The sequence below is a fragment of the Paroedura picta genome, chromosome 1, assembly GCF_049243985.1.
Source record: "Paroedura picta isolate Pp20150507F chromosome 1, Ppicta_v3.0, whole genome shotgun sequence".
NCBI lineage: Eukaryota > Metazoa > Chordata > Lepidosauria > Squamata > Gekkonidae > Paroedura > Paroedura picta.
Window position 1 is genome coordinate 31227164 of NC_135369.1, and position 20208 is coordinate 31247371.

The following is a 20208-nucleotide window of genomic DNA, read 5'->3' on the forward strand; positions in this document are numbered from 1 at the left end:
ACATAGCCTCCATCTAGATCTATACAGTTCTGGTGGTGTTTCCATCTCTCTAACCCTTCCCCAAAAATTCTGTGCTCTTCAATTTGCACAATGTCAAAATGGCAGTTTTGACATCCTTGAGGAATTCATGTTCCTTTGAGTGTTGGGAACAAAAAATAAGCGTGAAGGGGGCAAGATCAGGGCTGTAGGGTGGATGGGGTAAAGTTTCCCAATGAAATCCTCATAGTACAGCCCTCGCTACCCTCGAGGAACAAGTAAGTGCATTGTTTTGATGGGGGAAAAGAATCCTTGGCATAACTTTCCTGGCCTTTTTCTCACCAATGCAGTTTTCCATTTAAAACGTCTCGAAGGACACAAGACAATCACGGCGGCTTATTTTGAAGCCCCTGTGATTGTCTTGCGTCCTTCAAGAAAATTACTTTGTTTGGAATAAACCTGTTCATGTATGAACTGGAAATTTGGTAGCATTATTGTTTACCTTACCCTCAGATTTATATCCCACTTTTCTCCCCAATAGGGACCCGAAGCAGCTTTCATTGTTTCTCCTGTCTTTATGTTATCCTAACAATAATTTGTAGGGAGGGCTAGGAGGGGGGGAAATGGTGAGTCCAAGATCACCCAGCAAGCTTCCATGGCCAAGCATGGATCTGAACCTGGGTTTCCCATGTTCACTTTAACCACTATACTGTGTGCCACAGTGGCTCCCACCCGAACAGGCCTTGAACAGATTTAACTAGTATTAGTTTAGCTATTTTTCGCAAGGAACTCTGTGAGAAGGAACCCAGCACAGATATGGGGAAATTTTCACCTCAGATATTTTTGTACTCCACCTCACATAAGCCACCCGTTTCTGCGGGGAAGACGCTATGAGAGCTAAAAAGAAGTTGATGTTCAGAGCGGAGATGCATCTCCTCATTCTGGGTATAAACTCTCAAATTGTCACAGAGCAAGAGGCTTGGGAATCCCATTGAACAGAGTTGCCAGGAAGCAGAAAGATCCACAGATGTGTTCTCTCACCCTCACCTGCAACACTGAAATAAATTGCAATTAGAAAACAACCTAACCCACGAGGCACCACAAAAAGGCAATTTGTGGAATCTAATCTCTGAAGCTCTTTCTTGTGTTACTAGAAGAAGGATATATATAGGTTCCATCTCTGACCTTCACTGTCTTGCTGTCCCAACTTCCACACCCCCAGCTCTTCCCTTGACTCTCTATAGCCATGATCAGGGGCTGTAGCTTGGAGGTTGAAGCAAGGTTGAAGCAAGTTGAAAAGATCTTAATAGACGTTGTGGAAAACGTTGCCTAAGACCTTGGAGAGTTATTTCCAGTCAGTGTAGATAAATATTACCCCAATGGTATCAGGTGGGCTTTCTGTGTTTGTTATCTCTAACAACCCTCTCAATACCTGTTATGACCAGGTGGCCACAGGTTGTGTTATCCTCATCAGCCAAAGGCCCCACACGGTACTCAAAGCACTTATGGCCTTTCATACAAGAAAGCTGTGGGGGATGATTCAAGAAAATGTTCCCATTTCTCCTGTCAATTCCCTGCATCTTGCTAGATCGCTTCATCTACAAATGCTGGTCAGAGCTTCTGCACTCAACCGGCTACTCACTACTTACAAACACCTTCAGCTTACTTTGTGAACTGACAGAACGGATCTCTGTAGTTAATGCAGCACTCCAGGCTAGGCCCTTGGCTGCCTCTTCCAACCTGGCTCTCCCTCCCTCCCTCCCTCCCACCCGCCCTTTCTCTCTGGTCACAGTCTGCCTAATCAGGCCATGACGAGTTTAGTACGCTTGATACGGAAAGCTGTCCTCCTGTCTAGGCATGCTTTTCTGGGACTCCTCCTCCTGGAAGCAAATTAATGTGGAGAATTTAATGAAACTGAGGCGGTTTTTATTGTCAGCCTGTCTATTGAGTGGAATTAATGGGGCATTAATGCCCACGCGTGGATGTCTCACTGTGCTGCCGGCAGTGGCAGGTGAGTTCAAGCAAAGTCAGAGAGTGTCACCTTTTGAACTCCAGTGAAGCGCTGGGGTGTCAGTCCTGGAGGGCATAATAGGTTGTTCAAAGTACTACCCTATATGGTGATAAGACACTCCCATGCTTGGCCTTACCAAGGCCTGGATTTTGCCACACTACACTCAAGGCCTTCAGGATCTATGAGACTCTTCCAATCAGTAGCTCCCAGGAGTTACCCAGAGAGCAGACACTGCTGCTATTAATTAATTAATTAATTACCCAATTCTCCTAAAGCTCAGGACATAGGATTTCCAGCTCCTGGTTGGAAATACCTAGAGATTTTGAGAACAGAGTCTGAAGATGGCAGGGTTGGGAAGAGGAGGGACTTAGTGGGGTATAATCCCATAAATTCAACTGCATTTTACTGATGTTACTTGCCCTGAGCCTCATGGGAAAGGCAAGTTATAAAAATAGTTTTGTTTTATTTATTTCAAAGCAGTCATTTTTTCTAGGGGATCTAATCTGTGTCCCATGGAGATTAGCTATAATCTCAAGAGAGCCCTAGCCATCACTGGAGATTGGTAGCCATAACAGAATGGCTACAAATTCCACAGTGAACAACCCTCAGTAGAAATACAGTAGCCTGTGGACTCTCACTAAGAGACAGCTCCATTCTAGACAGATGAATTCCAAAGTCTCAGAAGAAAAGCCCTGTCAAGTAACACATCCTTACAGGATTTCAGAAATATGGCAAGGGATGGGGCCACCGAAAACCCCCTGGAAAAAGCTCTCAAATAGGTGGCAAGAAGCACTATGGACTCACTGCTGTGAAGACAAATTGGAAAGGAGCTGCTAAACTGGATAGAGTTGTTGAATTGGTTCATACAAGGTGGACCTTCAGGTACACATGTCTCAGGCCATGAAGGATTTTAAAGGCTTTGAACTGAACCTAGAAGCTGATACGCAGCAAATATAATTGTTTAAATATTGCAGAAATAAGGATGAACCAACAGGTTCCTGTCAACAAGTTAGCCAGCTTGTTAGGAAACAACTGAAGCAACTTGAGTTGTCTTCCAAGGGGAAGACTATGCAGAGTATGTTACAGTAGTCTAGGCTGCTGACTGCCTTTGACATGTATTGTATGAATAATGGCTGGCTACCTCCCTGACCCACTTGAAGCTTTAGGTCCCTACGCTATGTCCTTGGCTACTTTCCAGCCTTGTCAGCACAAAGCTGTGTTCCCAAGACACACCCTGTGAACGCGCAGAGGAAAAGCATAAAGTCACTGAGAACGTATCTGGCAAACATCAGAAGGCTAAGGGCCACAGCAGGTGTGATGGTGGCAGCCATGTTTGTTTAGGTATCTGTCTTGCTCTTCTAGAAAGTGGGTTAAAATGTCATCTTTTTGTAACATACATAAGCACCCATAAATGAGGGAATCTGGACTCCAACGGTGCTGTGGAGCAGGGAGGGAGGCCTGTGTGCATTCGGAAGAGTGCCATTTGGCTGGCCCTTTGGCTCCTTTGGGGCCCAGATTTCTGCTGGCAGCTCATTCCACTGGGTTGGAGCCAGACACACTTCTTTGGGGACAGGAACCACCAGCAAGCTGGATTTGGCCAATCACTGCACTCTTCAGGGGACATATTTAGAGAGGCAGTTGCTCAGTCATAAAGAAAGGTAGGATATTAAAATTTCAATAAATAAGCAACATGTCTGAGGAAGAGTGCTCGCACTCGAAAACACACACCCTGAACTGGACTCTGATTTTATTAAGCAAAATGTAGTGGGGTTGTTAGGGTGGCTACAGATGCAGCTTGTGGCCATGGGACTTCCCCATGGCAGGTTTCCCTGAAGTTTCCTTTCCCCAGTTCCCAGCAACAGCCATCTCCCCTCCCACACATTGTTTTCAATAAGTAATTGAATATCATTCTGCCACCATGATGTCATAACAACATGTTTAACAGGTCCTCTGAATCCCCAGCTCTCGTTTTAAAAGTTAAGGCTCTATCTCCTTCCATTCTGGAGACACACCTTTCCCCTTACCTCTGTGCAACAAGACATGTCAGGGGAAATGGCTGCCATTGGGGCAAGAAAATCGAAATTTTCCCACCCGCACAGCAGCCATCCTTGTTTTACTGCAAGTATAGCAAAGCAGATTAGAGGAAGTTCATGGGAAAGCTGCAGAAACCCCAGTAAGTACACAAATGGTCGGGGGAAGAAGGCGTGGAGGGAAAGCGTCCCAAAATTATCAAACCAGGGTAATAATCCACTTGGAAATTGTCTTAGCATAAAACAATTCCAGATGTCTCCACACCTCGTCTGTCTCATGATTCCTGTTTTTATCAAACCTATCCCTAAACTGCCTTTTCTTAGCTACAGGTGATATTGAATTCACTGTGCACCATCCTCATTAATAATTTGCCTGTTCCTGAATTCCCCTATTCCGCTCTTTCCTGGCCCATGTAATGAGACCTGTGTGGCTTCTCTGCTCCATGCTGCACTGTCTGTTTTGAAACAAACTTATGAATAGCAGAAAGTAGTAAGTAACAAATTTGCAAAGGAGAAAAATGCGATATACTGGGCCTTTTCGCACAGGGATCTTTGTTGCAAATTGTTTGCGGAATGAAAAATCGCCATTTAAAATAGTGGAATTCGTCGTTATGCATACCTGCCTTTGTAGTGGAATCAGTTGCGTTTTTTAGCGTTTCCCACAGGCTTCCGGTCTCGGCAGAAATCGCTAGAAAGGAAGCGCTATGGCCAAGCTCGTCCCGCCCCTGGCCGTCAAGCAGCCAATGGGCAGCCGTTAGCATGCTCCCAAACAGCCCCTTTCCCTTTAAGAAAGGTTTTTTTTTTAAAAAAAACGACCCATAGCAACGAATCTAGGTAGATTCGTTGCTACGGAGAGACCCATCCAGCTGCCTAATGTGAGCTGTCGTTTGATTGTATGATCGTTTGCACGCTGCCTCGAGTGATAAACCCCCCCCCTCTCACGGGCCCGATTTTCGGCTGAATTTATTTGTAAAAAATAAAGGGACTTTATTTCAGCAAACGGGCTTTTCAGTGGTTTGTGCTTAGTGACTAAAGGTGAAGGACTGAAGCCAGGGAAGCCTCTAAACAGAAAGAGGCTCGCATCCCCGCTCGCTCGGAGAAAAAAAAATGGCGATCGCTTCGCCGGAAGTTTGGAGGAGAGAGCCAGGGGGAGGGACTTTGAAGAACCAGCAACAATGGTAACGCACAGGTCTTTAGCGCTACTGTTGCAGATTGGTTGCAGGAGTGTATCGCTATCCGGAGGGTGAATCCACTTTTCTGGATTCCCCTGAAAGCGCCACAACGAAGCGCTTTTTGCTGATTGGTTTCAGGATTGTTGCAGATTGTCTACGACGTCGTGGGTTATGGCAAATTAGTAGCGTTTCCAAATAGCAACCATTCTGCTACTTTGAAGCCGTGCGAAATGGCCCACTATGTTCTCCTCAGTGTGCATTTTGCACCTAGAGTATTTACAGCAATAGCAATGTACCTCTTAGTCAATTTTTACTAGCTTAATATATAAAGTCCCGTGGTATGTACGTAACCATGTGGGAAGCATTTCTTCTTTGGGCTATACTAGTTGCGATGTCCGTTTTCCAAATGCCTGCCCAATTCCGAAGGTCAGGATCTAAATTTTACAGGCAAAGGTAGACACTGGTAAAGGGGTTTGAAGGTCCGTTCCCTCCCCATCCTCCATCTTCTGGCCACTCCAGCTCACTTCTAGTATCAGAATCAAGCTGACACAAGACTGTGCGTGGGTTCAACTCTTTGGAAAGCCCTCTCCACATTACATTTAGGTGCTTCAAAACTAGGCAACAGGACTGCATACTGCTTCTGATCCTCCCAATATATGAGGCTGTTTTGTGCAAAGAGAGTAACATCTTCAGGATCAGGGGTGGGCAAACTGTGGCCCTCCAGATGTCCATGGACTACAATTCCCATGAGCCCCTGCCAGCATTTGCTAGTGGGAATTGTAGTCCATGAACATCTGGAGGGCCACAGTTTGCCCACCACTGTTCAGGATGCACCAACATGTGCCTTTCAAAATCAGGACTTCTGACGGTGCAAACTCAAAGCTGGAAAGTATGCACCTTGCCCCTATTTACACAACTGGCAACCATTCATAGTTCCATGCAAATCCTGGCATGCTGCCTCAGAGCAAGTGGTCCTCTGTATTCAGCCCAGAGTTACAGGTAAGCTAAGGGGCAGTTCAGTTCTCCCTCCAGACCCCTTCTGAGGCTACTGCAGACGACTGGTTTGGCAAGTAGATTGCAGCCAGTTTGGTGTAGTGGTTAAGAGTGCGGACTTCTAATCTGGAGAGCCGGGTTCATTTCTGCACTCCCCCACATGCAACCAGCTGGGTGACCTTGGGCTCAACACAGCACTGATCAAGCTGTTCTGACCGAGCAGTGAAATCAGGGTTCTCTCAGCCTCACCTACCTCATAGGGTGTCTGTTGTGGAGAGAGGAAAGGGAAGGTGACTGTAAGCCGCTTTGAGCCTCCTTTGGATAGAGAAAAGCAGCATATAAGAACCAACTCTCTTCTTCTTCTTCTTCTTCTTCTTCTTCTTCTTCTTCTTCTTCTTCTTCTTCTTCTTCTTCTTCTTCTTCAGCACTGCTTAGGTACATTTTCCTCAATCATCCATGTTAATTAAGCAGAAACCCATGTGCATGTTGGTTTGCTTTCCAGGTTCTGACATACCTTGTCAAAGAAGCCATTAAGACCCAGATCCAGAGTCTGTGTGAGATCCTCCAGAATGAGATCCAGACCACCTTTGAAATCTTGCAGTTAAAGCTCCAAAAGAAGACCCTGCTGCTGAACCCCCCAGTCCCATACCCTCCGCCACCCACCCCTGAAGAGAAAAGGAAACCCAGCAAAACTTCAAGGAAGAAGGAGAAAACGAAGAAAAAGGAGGAGGGTGTGGAAGACAAGAAGAAGAAAAAGAAGAAATAATTGGCATTGCCACCCCCACGTTAGGGCCTCTTTTCCTCCCCAGTTCTGCCTTCCGTCTTGGAGTCTAGGGCATAATGAAATGGTTAGGGTCTGACTGAGATGTGCCACTTCAAACTGCAGGTGGTGTCTTATGATAGAATACACATATAACAAACAAACAAAAGCATCCCCAAAACTGTCTTACATAAAATGAGGGAGGATTATAGCCTAATTTTCTTGACCTGCTAATGTTCAATGGGCAGGGATTTTTGTTTTGTTTTTTTTTATGGAAGAGGCTCCACCAGTAGTCAGAAGTGGTTTGGCCCAGGCATAGGTTTGACCAGCTCTGTGAGACCTTGGCCCACAACGCTTTACACTCATGAACAAAACAGAGATCTACAAACCAACGAACCTAAGCCTGTGTGTATGTGGGTTACGCCTACACATGGGTGGGTATTTGGAAGCCATTGTGGGATGGTTCTTAGGAAGGGACCCGAAACTGAAGGGTGCTCTGAATGTACTTAAGACCCACGCTGCTCCTAATAAATTGAAAGGTGGATCATCTTTTTAAACTCATGCCTGTTTCTTTTTTAATTAAAAAACAGCCTTGGCTGCTCTGTGAAATTCCACTGACAAAATTGTCAGCATCTCACAAATAAAAACAGGGCTACATTTCAAATACACCCCCCCCCCAATTTTAACACCAAAGACTATGCCTTCCCCCATTTTCACTGAAGACTGTACTCTGCCTTAGTTAAATATTTAGAAAAGGTCTACCCTGCTTCTGTATTAAAATAACACTCGAGACAGCTTACATTAAAAGCTTAAAACAGAGTAAATATAATGATAACTTTATTTTTATAGCCTGCCCTTCCTGGTTGGCTCAGGGCAGGTAAGTAACAGAAAAATGTAAAGACACTGGGGAGGGGGGGGGACCCCAAGTAGTATAGCTGTCAGCAGTACAGTCACAGAAGCAGCACCTGCACAAATCAACAGCATAAGCCATGGGCAGAAAGAGCAGTCAACATCACGTCAGGAGTTCAGTTCACGAGCTCTCTGGATGGGATTTAGAAACACAGAACCTCAGAATCGTAGAGTTTGAAGGGATCTCTGTGGTCATCTACTCCAAACCCTCTGCACAGTGTGAGAACTCACAACTACCTGCCCACCCACAGTGACCCCAATTTCATGCCCAAGTGATCTCTCCACCAAAAATCTTTACATGTTTCCAGAATTTCCTGAGCCAAAGCCCAAAGGAGTAAGAGGGGCTTCTGGGGCAGGGGATTACAAAGTTGGGGTGTGTGTGTGTGGCTGAATAGGCCCTGGCTTGCTGTGGCGACACAAGAGCATTGGAGTAAATAGAACACCAGCCCTATCAGGGCTGCCAAAATTACATCACAGGCAGGCTTGTGTGAGTGAGTGGAGGTGGCCCCTCTCATCCCCTTGACCTAACCCGCATAAGGGCTTTAAAGGTTCGCTTCAAATTGTGCCTGGTATCTGTCAGGCCACACTCTCTTCAGGTCTCTACCACTTCGTTCTCCTGCAGATATAAACTGGGCTTTGGCTTCTAGAGGTGCCAGGTTTAGCAAAATTAGCCAAGGAGTCAGCATCTATAAGTCAGTCTGTGGTACAGACACGACCCAAGAGAAAATTCCGGCAGGGATCAGATGCTAGGATCCAATGAGATGACAGTGTAGATCGGGCTGAAAGGCTGAGCCGGGAGGTAACACATTTATACCCTCAAAGCACATTTCATTGGCCCTTCTTGCCAGCAGATCTCAGATCCCATCGGTCCTCCAGCCATTATGTGCAGTTCTCCTGCTGGATAGATTTAAATAATCCTGGGCCTTTATGGGTGGAAATTAAAAATCCATATAAATAAATAGAATACATTTGGCAAGGTATCTAGTATAGCAGATTGAGGAGCATACTAAAAAAAACAACAGCTATTTTAGGCAAGAGCCAGTGCATGTCAGGATGGCATTTGCCCTCTACTCCCACCCAGTTCTTCCTCTTGAGAGAACCCTTTCCAGAGCTTCTTTCAGCAAGTCAAACAGGAAAGTAGGTCAGATTCTGAGTCCCACCCTTCTACCCCCATCGCTGGCAGTCTTCTCAGCCATACTTGTTTTAGAGTCTCCTCTCTCCCCCCCCCCCATTCCTGGGGGTTTTAGGGGAAGATCAGACACTATATTGGCTAGCCCCCATCATCTGAGCAGATCTGACAGTTTCCTTCCTGATAGGGCTGGTGTTCTATTTACTCCAATGCTCCTGGGAAGAAATGATGCTGAAGGACAGAACTTCAAACTTTCTCGTAATCAAAAGCAATGGCATGCAGGGAAATAATGTGGTAGAGGCAAGGAAAAGGAACAGGGCATCCACTTTAGGATGGGACACTCAATCAAAAGGGCTTCCCCACTGCATTTTTGATGAAGGTAATTACAGGGGGAACTCTGTGATAGAGCTAGTAGTGTTTCTAAGGCACTTTCAGAGGGAAAATGGTGTTGCCATGATAGCAAACTGCAGTGCTTTATGGGAGAACATAAAGACTATAAAGTGTTTTTAAATTATAAAGCAAAAGTGCAAATTCAGAATCAGGGTGGCCAACAGGACTAACAGAACTGCTCTATGAGAACAGCTCTAAGAGAACTGTGACTGGCCCATAGTCACCCAGCTGGCAGCACGTGGAGGAGCAGGGAATCCAACCCAGTTCTCCAGATTAGAGGCCACCATTCCTAACCGCTACACCCTGCTGCCTCTCACAGGGAGGAAGAAGGGAGAAACCAGAACGTTATTCCCCTCACCCACAAAAAAGCACAAACAATTCCTGATTTTCCCCTCAATCCTCAGCTGAAAGCATAAAGGTAGCACCAGGACTCATAACATCCGGTTGGAGAGGCCGGCTACTGTTATCAGACAGGAAACAGTGCTGGACACATCCTCTTCTTAGTCTCAGCAGCAAAAGTCACCTCCAGGCAGGATTTGGCAGGAAAACACACAGCAGAGCGTCTTAAGCCTTCTTTTTAACACGGCAGGAGCCTGCCTGTCCTTTGGGGAAAAGACACTCCTTTCCTTCGCCCGACAGATCAGAGTGGGAGAAAGTTTTCTGAGCAAGGGCTGCCGGCTTTGTGTATCTAACGGACTTGTAAATACTGGAATGCCGCCTCCTTCTCCCTCCAAGCTTTCTCCTTCGCTTCTTGGTCTCCCGATTTAGCCTAGCTTCTGACTGCCACCAGTGAACATTCCTTCCTAGAACTGTTATTACAAGCAATTAAGGCAAATCCCTAGTCAGCACCTAATTTTGAGCGGTTGTGACACATAAGACTGAAGGGCTGCCAGCACTGGCTCTGCTCACCCATAGCTGAGACACGGGAAAAGGGAACTTTAACCTCCACCTGCCCAGTCTGAATAGGTATGGCAGAACCCTCCTTCGTGATGCAGGAAGTCCTGGGGATGGAGGTCTCCAGCAATAACACCTGTTTAAAAATCAGGCAGGTGTGCAGACCCAATTCTGACTGGAACCAAAGAGCAGGAGGGCTTCCATGCCATTCTCAGAACCTGAAATAGTCCTCTCCTCTAACGCCTCAGTCCCAACCTGAATCAGGCCCCTGCATATCAATTATGTACTAAAAAATAAGACAGAGACTCTGTTCAAGCACCTCCACCCTCGTGTCTGGATTTGCCCTTCCCTGCATGAGCCAAGACCTAGGGCAGTTGAGACACATGAGAACTCTGCCAAAGTCTCAATGGCTATATAATGTCCTGCATGGGGTGGGGTGGGGGAGCAGTCCTTGGGATTAGCAGAGTTAGGCAGGAATCTCCTGATGTCACTGCTTACCTCTGTCTATAGTAAGTTTCCCTAGAGTCTAAAACTTGGCAAGATGAGTCAGTTCTTCAGGGGGTGTTTTCTAAGTCCTTGGCTTATGAGTAGGCTAGCCAAGGGTCCACGTTTGTGGCAGAAGTCTTCGAAGCAAGGCCTTTGAGGGCTCCGGATTGGAAGGCTGCAGAAAAGCGAAGCAACATCCCTATTTCCTTTTTTGGCTGACAGATTTCTACCTCCATAAATTCTGGGTTTGGCAGCCAAGGAAGATCGCCACCTGTTTCTTTGACTTCAAGGAAATGATCGCTCAGGGAAACACAGTCATTCGCTCGTGGGCTAAGTTCCAGGGGCCATCCGGGAAAGGTGATGTAATGATGCCTTACAATCACTACGCTCTCAGAGCAATATTTGGGCTTTCGTCTGAACGGCCTTGACTTTTCTTTTTTAGAGTAACGTCTTCCCCAGCTTCGGTATTCTTCCATGTTCTTGAAACAGCTCCCAGGCACTTCAGTGCTGCTTGTGCAGGAAAACTCCCTTGTGGGTCGGATGTGTTGGTCGCCCACTTCAGAGCACTCCAAACTCACTGCTGGAGGACCTCACAATAGAACCGCCGCTGCAGGCCATATAAGAAGGCCACTTCCTTCCCTTTGACTCAATGTGGTTTTGAAGGTGCTGTCTAGACAGTAGCATCCCTCCACCCCCATACACACACACACACACACACACACACACACACACACCTGGTTGATCTTTGCAGCACTAAACCGAGAGCAGAAGAAGCAGAGACTGGGAGAAAGAGACAGCGCAACAGTTTGCTGCGATGGTCACCCACCACACTTCTTGTGCTGTGGCTTGGATTGCCAGACTCCTAGAAATCTCCCAGCATTACATCTGAGCTCCATGTTTCCCTGGAGAAAATGGGCTGCTTTGGAGGGCAGACTCCATAGCATTATGTTCCACTGAGGTCCTTACCCTGCCCTCGCTTGGCTCCACTTCCAAATCTCCAGGAGTCTCCAAACCTACAGCTGGCAACCTTAGTCACAGAGGAGTCCTGCTTGTGAGTGGTGTGTCCCAACAGCCAAACCCTCTTTACCTGGAAGGACCCAAGGACTCACAGCCAAGAGCATCCTCTAAACCAGTGGTCCCCAACCTTTTTATTACCGGGGACCGGTCAACACTTGGCAATTTTACTGAGGCCCGGGGGGGGGGTATTCTTTTGCCGATGGACGTCGCCGCCACCTGGGCCCCTGCTCCACTTGCTTTCCCATCAGTGCCCCTGACTTCCTGCCACCCACTGGGGGACGCTGCTAGCAGCAGCTGCGTAGTGCCACACTGAGGGGGAGCCCCAGCCATGGCGGCCGCTGGAGAGCACTAAAGGTGAGCTGGCGGCAGAGTGGCAGGGCACCCATGAGGCAGCAGCCGAGGAGGAGGGTGAGGAGGAGCCACGGCCTGGTACTGAATGATCCACGGACTGGTCCTGGTCCCCGGACCGGCGGGTTGGGGACAACTGCTCTAAACAGCCCTGCCTGAGTGGCAACATAGCCTTACGTGCACATAGGAAAGTAATATTGGTGGTTCACCCATGTCAGATATTGGCATCCTTATTTATGATGAAAGTACCTGGCAAGGAGGAGCCGTGGCCCAGATGCAGAGGATCTGCTTTGCATGCACCACTTCTTGGGCTCAGTCCCTGGAATCTTTGCATCTATAGATCAAGTTGGGGGTGACGTGAAAAGTTTATACCTGAGACCCAGGAGAGCCACTGAGAGTCTGAGTGTTATAATAATTACAGCGTGACAATGGAAACGTTTGTGGTTAATATATGTACTGACAAAAAGATCCACATAAAACAGGTCAAAACTGAGTGTCCCTGTGCCCAGCTGGACTAGGGCCTCCCTCCTCCTCCAGCGCGCCTTTAGATTCTTGTGCAAGCTGGCTGGAACTGAGAGCAGACGGTCTTTGCCAAGGCACAGTCTTACAAACACTGCCCAGTGGCAACCCTAAGTGAGCCATTTCCCGTTCCCTCTCCCACTTGCTTCCTCATCTCATACGAAAAATAAAGCAGAGTCCAGGTTTGTTTTAAGGTGGCATTGGACTCCTATATTGTCTTCCCGCTACAAAACACCTTAGCTGTCCATCTAAAACACAGGTGGCCAAACTGCGACTCTCCAGGTGTCCATGGGCTTCATGCTGGCAGGGGCTCATGATAGTTGCAGTCCATGGACATCTGGAGAGCTGCAGTTTGACCACCCCGGTCCAGGATCATATTTGGTTTAGAAGCTTTGCTAGAAAAATACCTTTGTTTTGCCTCTTTATTTAGTACTTTTTTATTCCACCTTTTCTCCAAGGATTTCAGGGCAATGGATATCACACTCCTTCCTCACAACAGCACTGTAAGGTAGGTTAGACAGAAAGGGATTGACTCTAAGCAACACAAGGGACTCTCTTGGCAGATTATGTATTCATTTGCTATTTATCATATGGCCTGTGCGTAATGCAGCAAGGATATCCTAAGACTGGCTGCCAGGGAAGAGAAGATGGCAGATGGTTTGCCGTTGTCTGGCCCCACATCATGACCCTGGGATTCCTTGGAGGTCACCCTTCCAAATACTAGCTAGGGTCGACCCTGCTCAGCTTCCAAGATCTGATGGGATCCGGCGCCATTCTTGACAGAGTAGGACACCTAACCCAACACCTTAACCACTACACCACATAACTTGAATGTATCTGACACTTTTGAGAGCAAAGGGAAAGAATGGAAGAAACTTATGGTGCATAAGTGGATCCCTCACAGTAAAAGACAGGGGAGGTTTTACTGCTGTTTGATTGATCACTGCTGTAATCTAGTTTATGGCTCTTTTTAATAGCTGTCCTCGTATTATAATTGTTTTAATGTGCTTCTAATTGGAAAACCACCACAGGTGACAAACTAATAAATAAAGTGATTGATACAATTTAAAACAATAACACCTGGCGCCAAATTAGGTGTGAAAGAAAGGATCTGTGATTGGATCCTGCATTGTAGAATTTCAATTCAGAAAACAGCCAGGGGGAGAGGGGGGATGTGAATCAGAGGCATGATGCTGGGGGACCGTAGTTTTTAAAAAAAAATGCTATTCTCCCGCCTCCCCCCACCAGCTAGTGAGACCCAGACCGTTTCTATACAGGGAATTTTGCCCGACCCACTGCTCATTGTAGATCGGGCCAAATTCCCACTTCCGCACAATGTTGGCGCTGATCCAGGGCCGTCCCAGATCTAGCCTGACTCAGGCCCTCATTTGTCCTGCGGCAAGGGAAAGCAGATTGCACGGACATCAACAATGCCTATGTTGGGCCTGGACCATGCAGCTGCAGAAGAATTGGCCCCAGCTGCTCCCCACCACACCCAAGTACGGTATCCCAGAAGGGACAAAAGAAATGCTCCAAGTGGCTCCACTGTGCTACACAGTGCAGTAGCAGATCCTGGGGCATTGCTTGTTTGTTTGTTTGTTTTAAGAGCATGGTATTGAACTTCGCCGCCCCAGCTGCTGTGTGTGAGCAGAAATTCGAAGCAGACGGGGTGCAGTGGGGCAAACACTCCCCTGTATGGGATCAGGAAGCGGTAGGGCAATCTGCCCCAGCCCAAACACCAGGCGGCAGCCCAACGCGATGTCCTCCATGTGGTAAACATCCCTGTATGGAACAGAAGTTAGAATTCTCAACTAGCATCTGAGAGACTTGAATCTGAATCCCTCCTCTGTTGTGAAAGATTATTAGGTCATCTTGGGCCAGTTGCTCCCAGGACCAAAATACACATGACATTGTACACAGGGATCTGCAGCCATACAGCCCCTGCAAATTCACAGGGGGAAAACCCATTTACAAGTGCCTCGGTGACCCAATTTGGATCAGGAGTGCCTTCTGCCTGCCCCTGTACCATTTTCCTGAACGTAAATAATGCTGGAGAGGCATTATTTGTACCATGGTGGGGGGGGGGTGGAGGCCCTGCACATGCAAGCTTTCAGGGTGACATGTGATTCTTCCCTCCTCCATTTGACCCCCACAACAGTCTGCGAGAGCAGGCATGCTTTAAGACTGCAGCCTTCCTTCTCCAGAGGAAGCAAATCGTGAACTGCATGCTAAACAAGAGAGCAAGTGGCAGGAGATTAAATGCCCCTTGTGAAGGCCTCTTTTTCTTGCCTGAGCTTCTTGCTTGCCCCAGGATCTGTACAAGACACCAAAGACAATATAAAATAGCTGGAGGTTTGGAGCATGTGGAAAACCACAAGAAGGCAACCTGGGGGTGGCTTGCAATTAGCTTCTTCATCTCACTTTGATGAGAGTTTATGTAATCACCGGGTGGCAAGATGGTTTCTGTGTGATAATGACATTACTGACACAACACGTTCTGTCTCCTGGGCAAGCCAGACACCTGTGCTTTGAGCAAGGCCTTTCCCTCCCCATCCCTCCCTCCCTCTCTCCTCCCTCTCTCCCTCTTTCCCTCCCTCTCCCTCTCCGTGCCCCCTCTCTCCCTCTCGCATCTGAGGTAGGATTGGAAAGACCACAGCGTTTCTTGCACAATTGCCCCATTCCTCCACACGCACCTGTCTCAGTCAATAAGCCATCAATGACACGAAACTGTCAGGTCGGAGTAATGCAATTCAACTTTTATTAGACAGGATCCATCAGCACTTCCCAGGCATGCCGTTTAATAAAGCAATTAAATGCTACTGAACATTTCATTAAAAAATAATGATACATTGGAATGTACACCTGAAAAGTTTACAAACAACACTCCTCATCGCATTCTAGAGAGACTGGGTTCTCCTTGCAACACAGGGTTTTATTTACAGACAGTATGGAGTAGCAGTTAGTATGCTGGTTTTGAGCTGAATCTGCATGGAACTTTTATTCCGACCCCAGGTCAATTCAATCCCTGCTGTCTACACTGAATACGATTTCCATTTTGATTTGGGGCGATTTAAATTTTTCATCGGCAACAAGCATGATTGATCCGGAGTGACCCTACCTTTCCTCCGCAGTATCCTGGAGTGGATATAACCCTCGATATTTGAAAATTCAGCATGAGTAAGCATGCAGCTGGCTGCTGTCCCCGAAATAACTTGTTGCTGCCTTGTGGCTCCAACACTTTAACAAGGCAGTCTGTTCCTGATTGGCTGGGCATCAGTTCAAAGAATTCCTAGTTCCTGGGTACAAGATTTATTTTTTAAAAGGTTTAAGGTGACTGTGCTCCAGAATCCACACTTCTTGCAGCAGAGATTTGCCTTATTCTGTAAGAGGCTGCTGCTGTCTCATCTCCACTCGGCACCCCCGCCCGCCCACCCCCCACTCGCTTGCCCACTCACAGCCTCATGAAGATGGATTTCTATTTCAAGTCAGGGGGAGAAGCACAAAGACTCAGATTCAAATCGATCTGAATTCAGCAGGATACAAACCAGGAAAGAAAAAACAGTTTTAGCCCTGGTTTCAAATCTCCCATCGTTAGTGTTGTTTCGTGGATGTCCTTGGACATCCCCCCCCTCTCGGTTTAACCTACCTCACGGGACTGTTGTGAGGATAAAACAGGAGACAGTGTTGTGGTGACTATTTCATCAGACCAGAATCAGGAGATGCTGGAAAATTAACCTCATTGGGTGACCTTGGACCGATTCACAATCTCTCAGCCATCAGCAGAGTTTTGTGAGGCTAAGATGGGAGGGACCGTATCTGCTGCCTGCATTTCTCGGAGGAAGAGTAGGTTATAAGTGTAACACATTTAAGGTATGTAAAGAGTGATGAAAATGTACTAAATAAAAATAATGCATTGTAAACTTAATCCTTCCCAATCTCCAAAAAACTCTATGATGTAAGACTAAGCAGATCTACCGGAATTCTCAACACCCTCTCTAAACTCCCATGTCCGAGGTTCTTTGGAAGAATCCATGGCAGCTAAATGGATATGTTTGTGATGTGGACATTTATTGACTTCATGGATAGCCAGCCCTTCTCCCTGGCAAACTCAAGGCAGATTACAAAACAGAAAACAACAACAACAACAACAACAACAACGCAATCAGACAGCATGCAGCAGACAGGAAGGAAGAAGGCTAGATTTTATTAATAAGGCATCCAATGAACAGTCTGACTTTATTAGATGTTTCCTCCAGAGATGCAGCGAGAGGGAATTTCAGCATGGACTGTCTACTGAGTAGGGTTACCAAATTCCAGGCGGGCCCTGTCATTCTACTGGAATTACCACTAGTCTCCAGACTGCAGAGGTCAGATCCCCTGGAGGGAGTTGCAGCTCTGGAAGATGGACTATGAAATGCTGATTTTATGAACTAGGGCAGATTGTAAGAGGGTGGCAGGAAGGGGTGGGTCAGTGTTTGTCTCTTGTGGCCCTTCCTTGCATTACACCCCAGATTCGGGGGGGGGGGGTTGCTCCACTTATAATTAATTAATTAATTAATTAATTAATTAATATTTATATACTGCCCTCTCCCAAGCGCTTAGGGCAGTTTACAGGGAACAGGAAACAAATACAGATAACAGATATTGAAAACCCACCCTGGTTACTTCTGGGATAGAAAATACACCTATGTTTGGGAGATGAAGTTGCATAAGATGTACAGAGGTCCTAAAACTATGAGAAGTTTTGCTGGTCCCATTGCTTTATTTGGGGAATGGTAATTAAGTAATATCAGTAACTTTTTTTGTAGCTGTATCATAATCCGAGGCCCTAAACGGTAGTTTACTTAGCCCGTGTGTAAATCCAGGTCTGTTGGGCGGGGTCATGGTTCAGTGGTAGGCTTCCAGTCTTGCATACCAAAAGTCCCAAATTCAATCCCAGGAATCTTCAGTTAGTGGCTTTCAGAGAACAGACCTGAAGAAAGACCTTGCCTTGTCTTTCTCCAGAGTGAAGACTTTGGGAATCTTCTTTATGCAATGTACATAAGCTATAGATTATTATTATGATTTGTTATTAAACTTGTATAGTGCCCTCCCTCAAGTGGCGAACAACATGTATAAAATAGCATGTACAGTATAGTAAAAGTGAAATTATCCTCGTTAAAATTTAATGAAACTGTTATTAAAAACATTTACAACTGTTGATTCAACAGTTTTGGTGGGGCCCAGTAGATGTTCCTAGTTCACTAGCCTCAACCCAAAGCTTGGTGGAAGAGCTCTGTTTTATAGGCCCTGCAGAACGGTGTCAACCCCAACAGGGCCCAGATCTTTTCTGGGAGCTCATTTCACCAAGCAGGGGCCGGGACACTCAATGTCCTGGCCCTGGTTGAGGCCAGACATACTTCCTTGGGGTCAGATATCACTAGCCAGTTGGAATTGGCTGAGCATAATGCTCTTGGGGGTGGGGGTGGGGGTGAATAGCCTCAAAGGTAAGAATCAAGACCTTAAACCTGATCTGGAATTCAACTGAGAGCTAGTGCAGTTGCTGAAGCACAAGTCATATATGGGCCCTCCAAGGTGTTTTGGAGAGGATCCAGTCTGCTGTATTCTAGACCAACTGCAGTTTCTGGAGCAGGGATAAGGGCAGACCATCATAGAACAAGTTACAGAAGTCTAGTCCAGTGACTGTTGCATAAATGACTGTGGCCAGGCGCTCTAGGGTCAAGTAGGGTGCTAGTAGCTTGGCTTGGTATAGATAAAAGAATGCCAGTTTTGATATTTACATTACTTGTGCTTCCATGGAAAGGGAGGTGTCGAAGATCACACCCAAGTTCCTGGTTGAGTGTGCAACCATCCGTTGCACCCAGTCCATGCATGGCAAGTATGCTTCCCCGCTTAGTCCCCTCCTCCCCAGCCAGAGGACCTCCGTCTTTGAAGGGTTGAGCTTTAGATGACTCTGCTTGATCCATTTCATCACTGCTTCCAGGCATCCAGCAAAGGACTCTGCGGCTGAATCTGGGCAGCTATCCATCAGGAGGAAGAGCTGGGTGTCACCTGCATATTGATAACACCTGAGCCCAAACTCCCAAATCAGCTGGGCAAGAAGGCACATGAAGATGTCAAATAAAATCAGGGAGAGGACCGCTCCCTGCAGCATTCCATATGGGAGTTGGCAGCAGTGCAATTGACTCTCCTCAACATCTACTCTCTGGATACGATCCCTGAGAAGGAAGATCAGCCATTAGAGGGCTCTGGTGTCAGTGAGGCAGCAAGCTAGAAACTCATGATCAACTATGTCAAATGCTGTGGTAAGGTCTAGCAATACAAGCCATGCCGACCCTCCCTAATCCAAATGGCACTAGAGGTTGTCCGTCAGGGCAGGTAGCACTGTTTCCACCCAAGGGTCAGGCCAGAAGCCCAACTGGTATGTGTCCAAGATTGAAGCTTCATCTAGGAATACTAATAACTGGTCTGTGGTATTAAGTATGCAAGGACCACCTGCCTCACAGATAGGCATGCTGTCTTCTACAACCAATGACACTCCTCAATAGTCAAGGCTTAAGCCAAAGCCATGACACTGCTAAAGTCTGCCAAGCCAGCCAGACCCCATCTTAGAAATCTTGCTCTCTGCCTTAGGTTCAGAATGACAGCCTCTGCCCAATCCAGGTGCCTCCTGGCTCAAATCTTGCTCTCCATCTTACCACCCACCCCACTGTATTGCTGATTGAGTGGACAGGCTCAATCCTGTCTGCCCAGGGGCTCCTAGGCAAACCTCTCTGTCTTGCAACATATTCACACTTGGCCCCTTTGCCAGGGGAAATCTCTTCCCCAAATCCTAGCTGCTAGACCCATTGAGACATGATGGCTCTCTTTCTGAGACCAATTAACACCTTCGTTTAAGCCCATCTCTGGCCATCTCTGGACTTGGCGAAGGCATTGTCCAACATCCTGACCCATGGAAAATCGCATCATGTGATCACCTGGGTCTTGTCATGTAGCCCTCTCCCCAAAACGCCATATAAACCGTGGCTTCACACAGCCACTTTAAATGCTTTCCAACTTGGGACCCATTGGAACCTCCCACACTGGTTTGTGTTGCTTCTTCTGGCTCTCCATTCTTCAGACAGGTAATTATACCGAGCCTTCCACCCTTCTTCCCTTTTATTTGTACGACTGTCTGTAGATGCGTTAGCTATTTTTGTGCTTCTTGTTGTTTTCTTTCAATAAAGCTTATATTTATTGTTTTACCATTTACATTTGTGCCTGCCTTGAGCTCCTACAGGTGTAATTACCCTCGTATACGTAGGCAATGATCCTAGAACACTAGCTACCCCCCTCTCTCATTAATGTGGCTGATCTCCCTACAGTTCAAATACACGTGTTCAAGGACACGTGTACACGCAATTCGGGTAACAGTGGCTGCCCTTTTCACCACCTTCCCCAAAAATGTGAGATGAGAAAGGGGGAGGTAGCTGGAGGGCTCCTGCAGATCAAATGATGGTTTCTTCAGCAATGGGTGGGCAACTGCCTGCTTCAACCCCTCCAGGAATTATCGTGTCAAAGGGAGGGGCTGATTA

At 46.9% G+C, this 20208-nt stretch overlaps 1 protein-coding gene across 1 annotated transcript in view; it reads left to right on the forward strand.

The window, feature by feature from the left end:
* Positions 1 to 7491, forward strand: part of C1H8orf74 (chromosome 1 C8orf74 homolog) — a 32634-nt gene extending 25143 nt beyond the window's left edge. Inside the window, exon 4 of the mRNA XM_077332198.1 lies at positions 6685 to 7491. Coding sequence (XP_077188313.1) covers positions 6685 to 6948 — 264 coding nt within the window. The 3' untranslated portion in view covers positions 6949 to 7491. The remainder of the gene's footprint in view (positions 1 to 6684) is intronic.
* The last annotated feature ends 12717 nt before the right edge of the window (positions 7492 to 20208 follow it).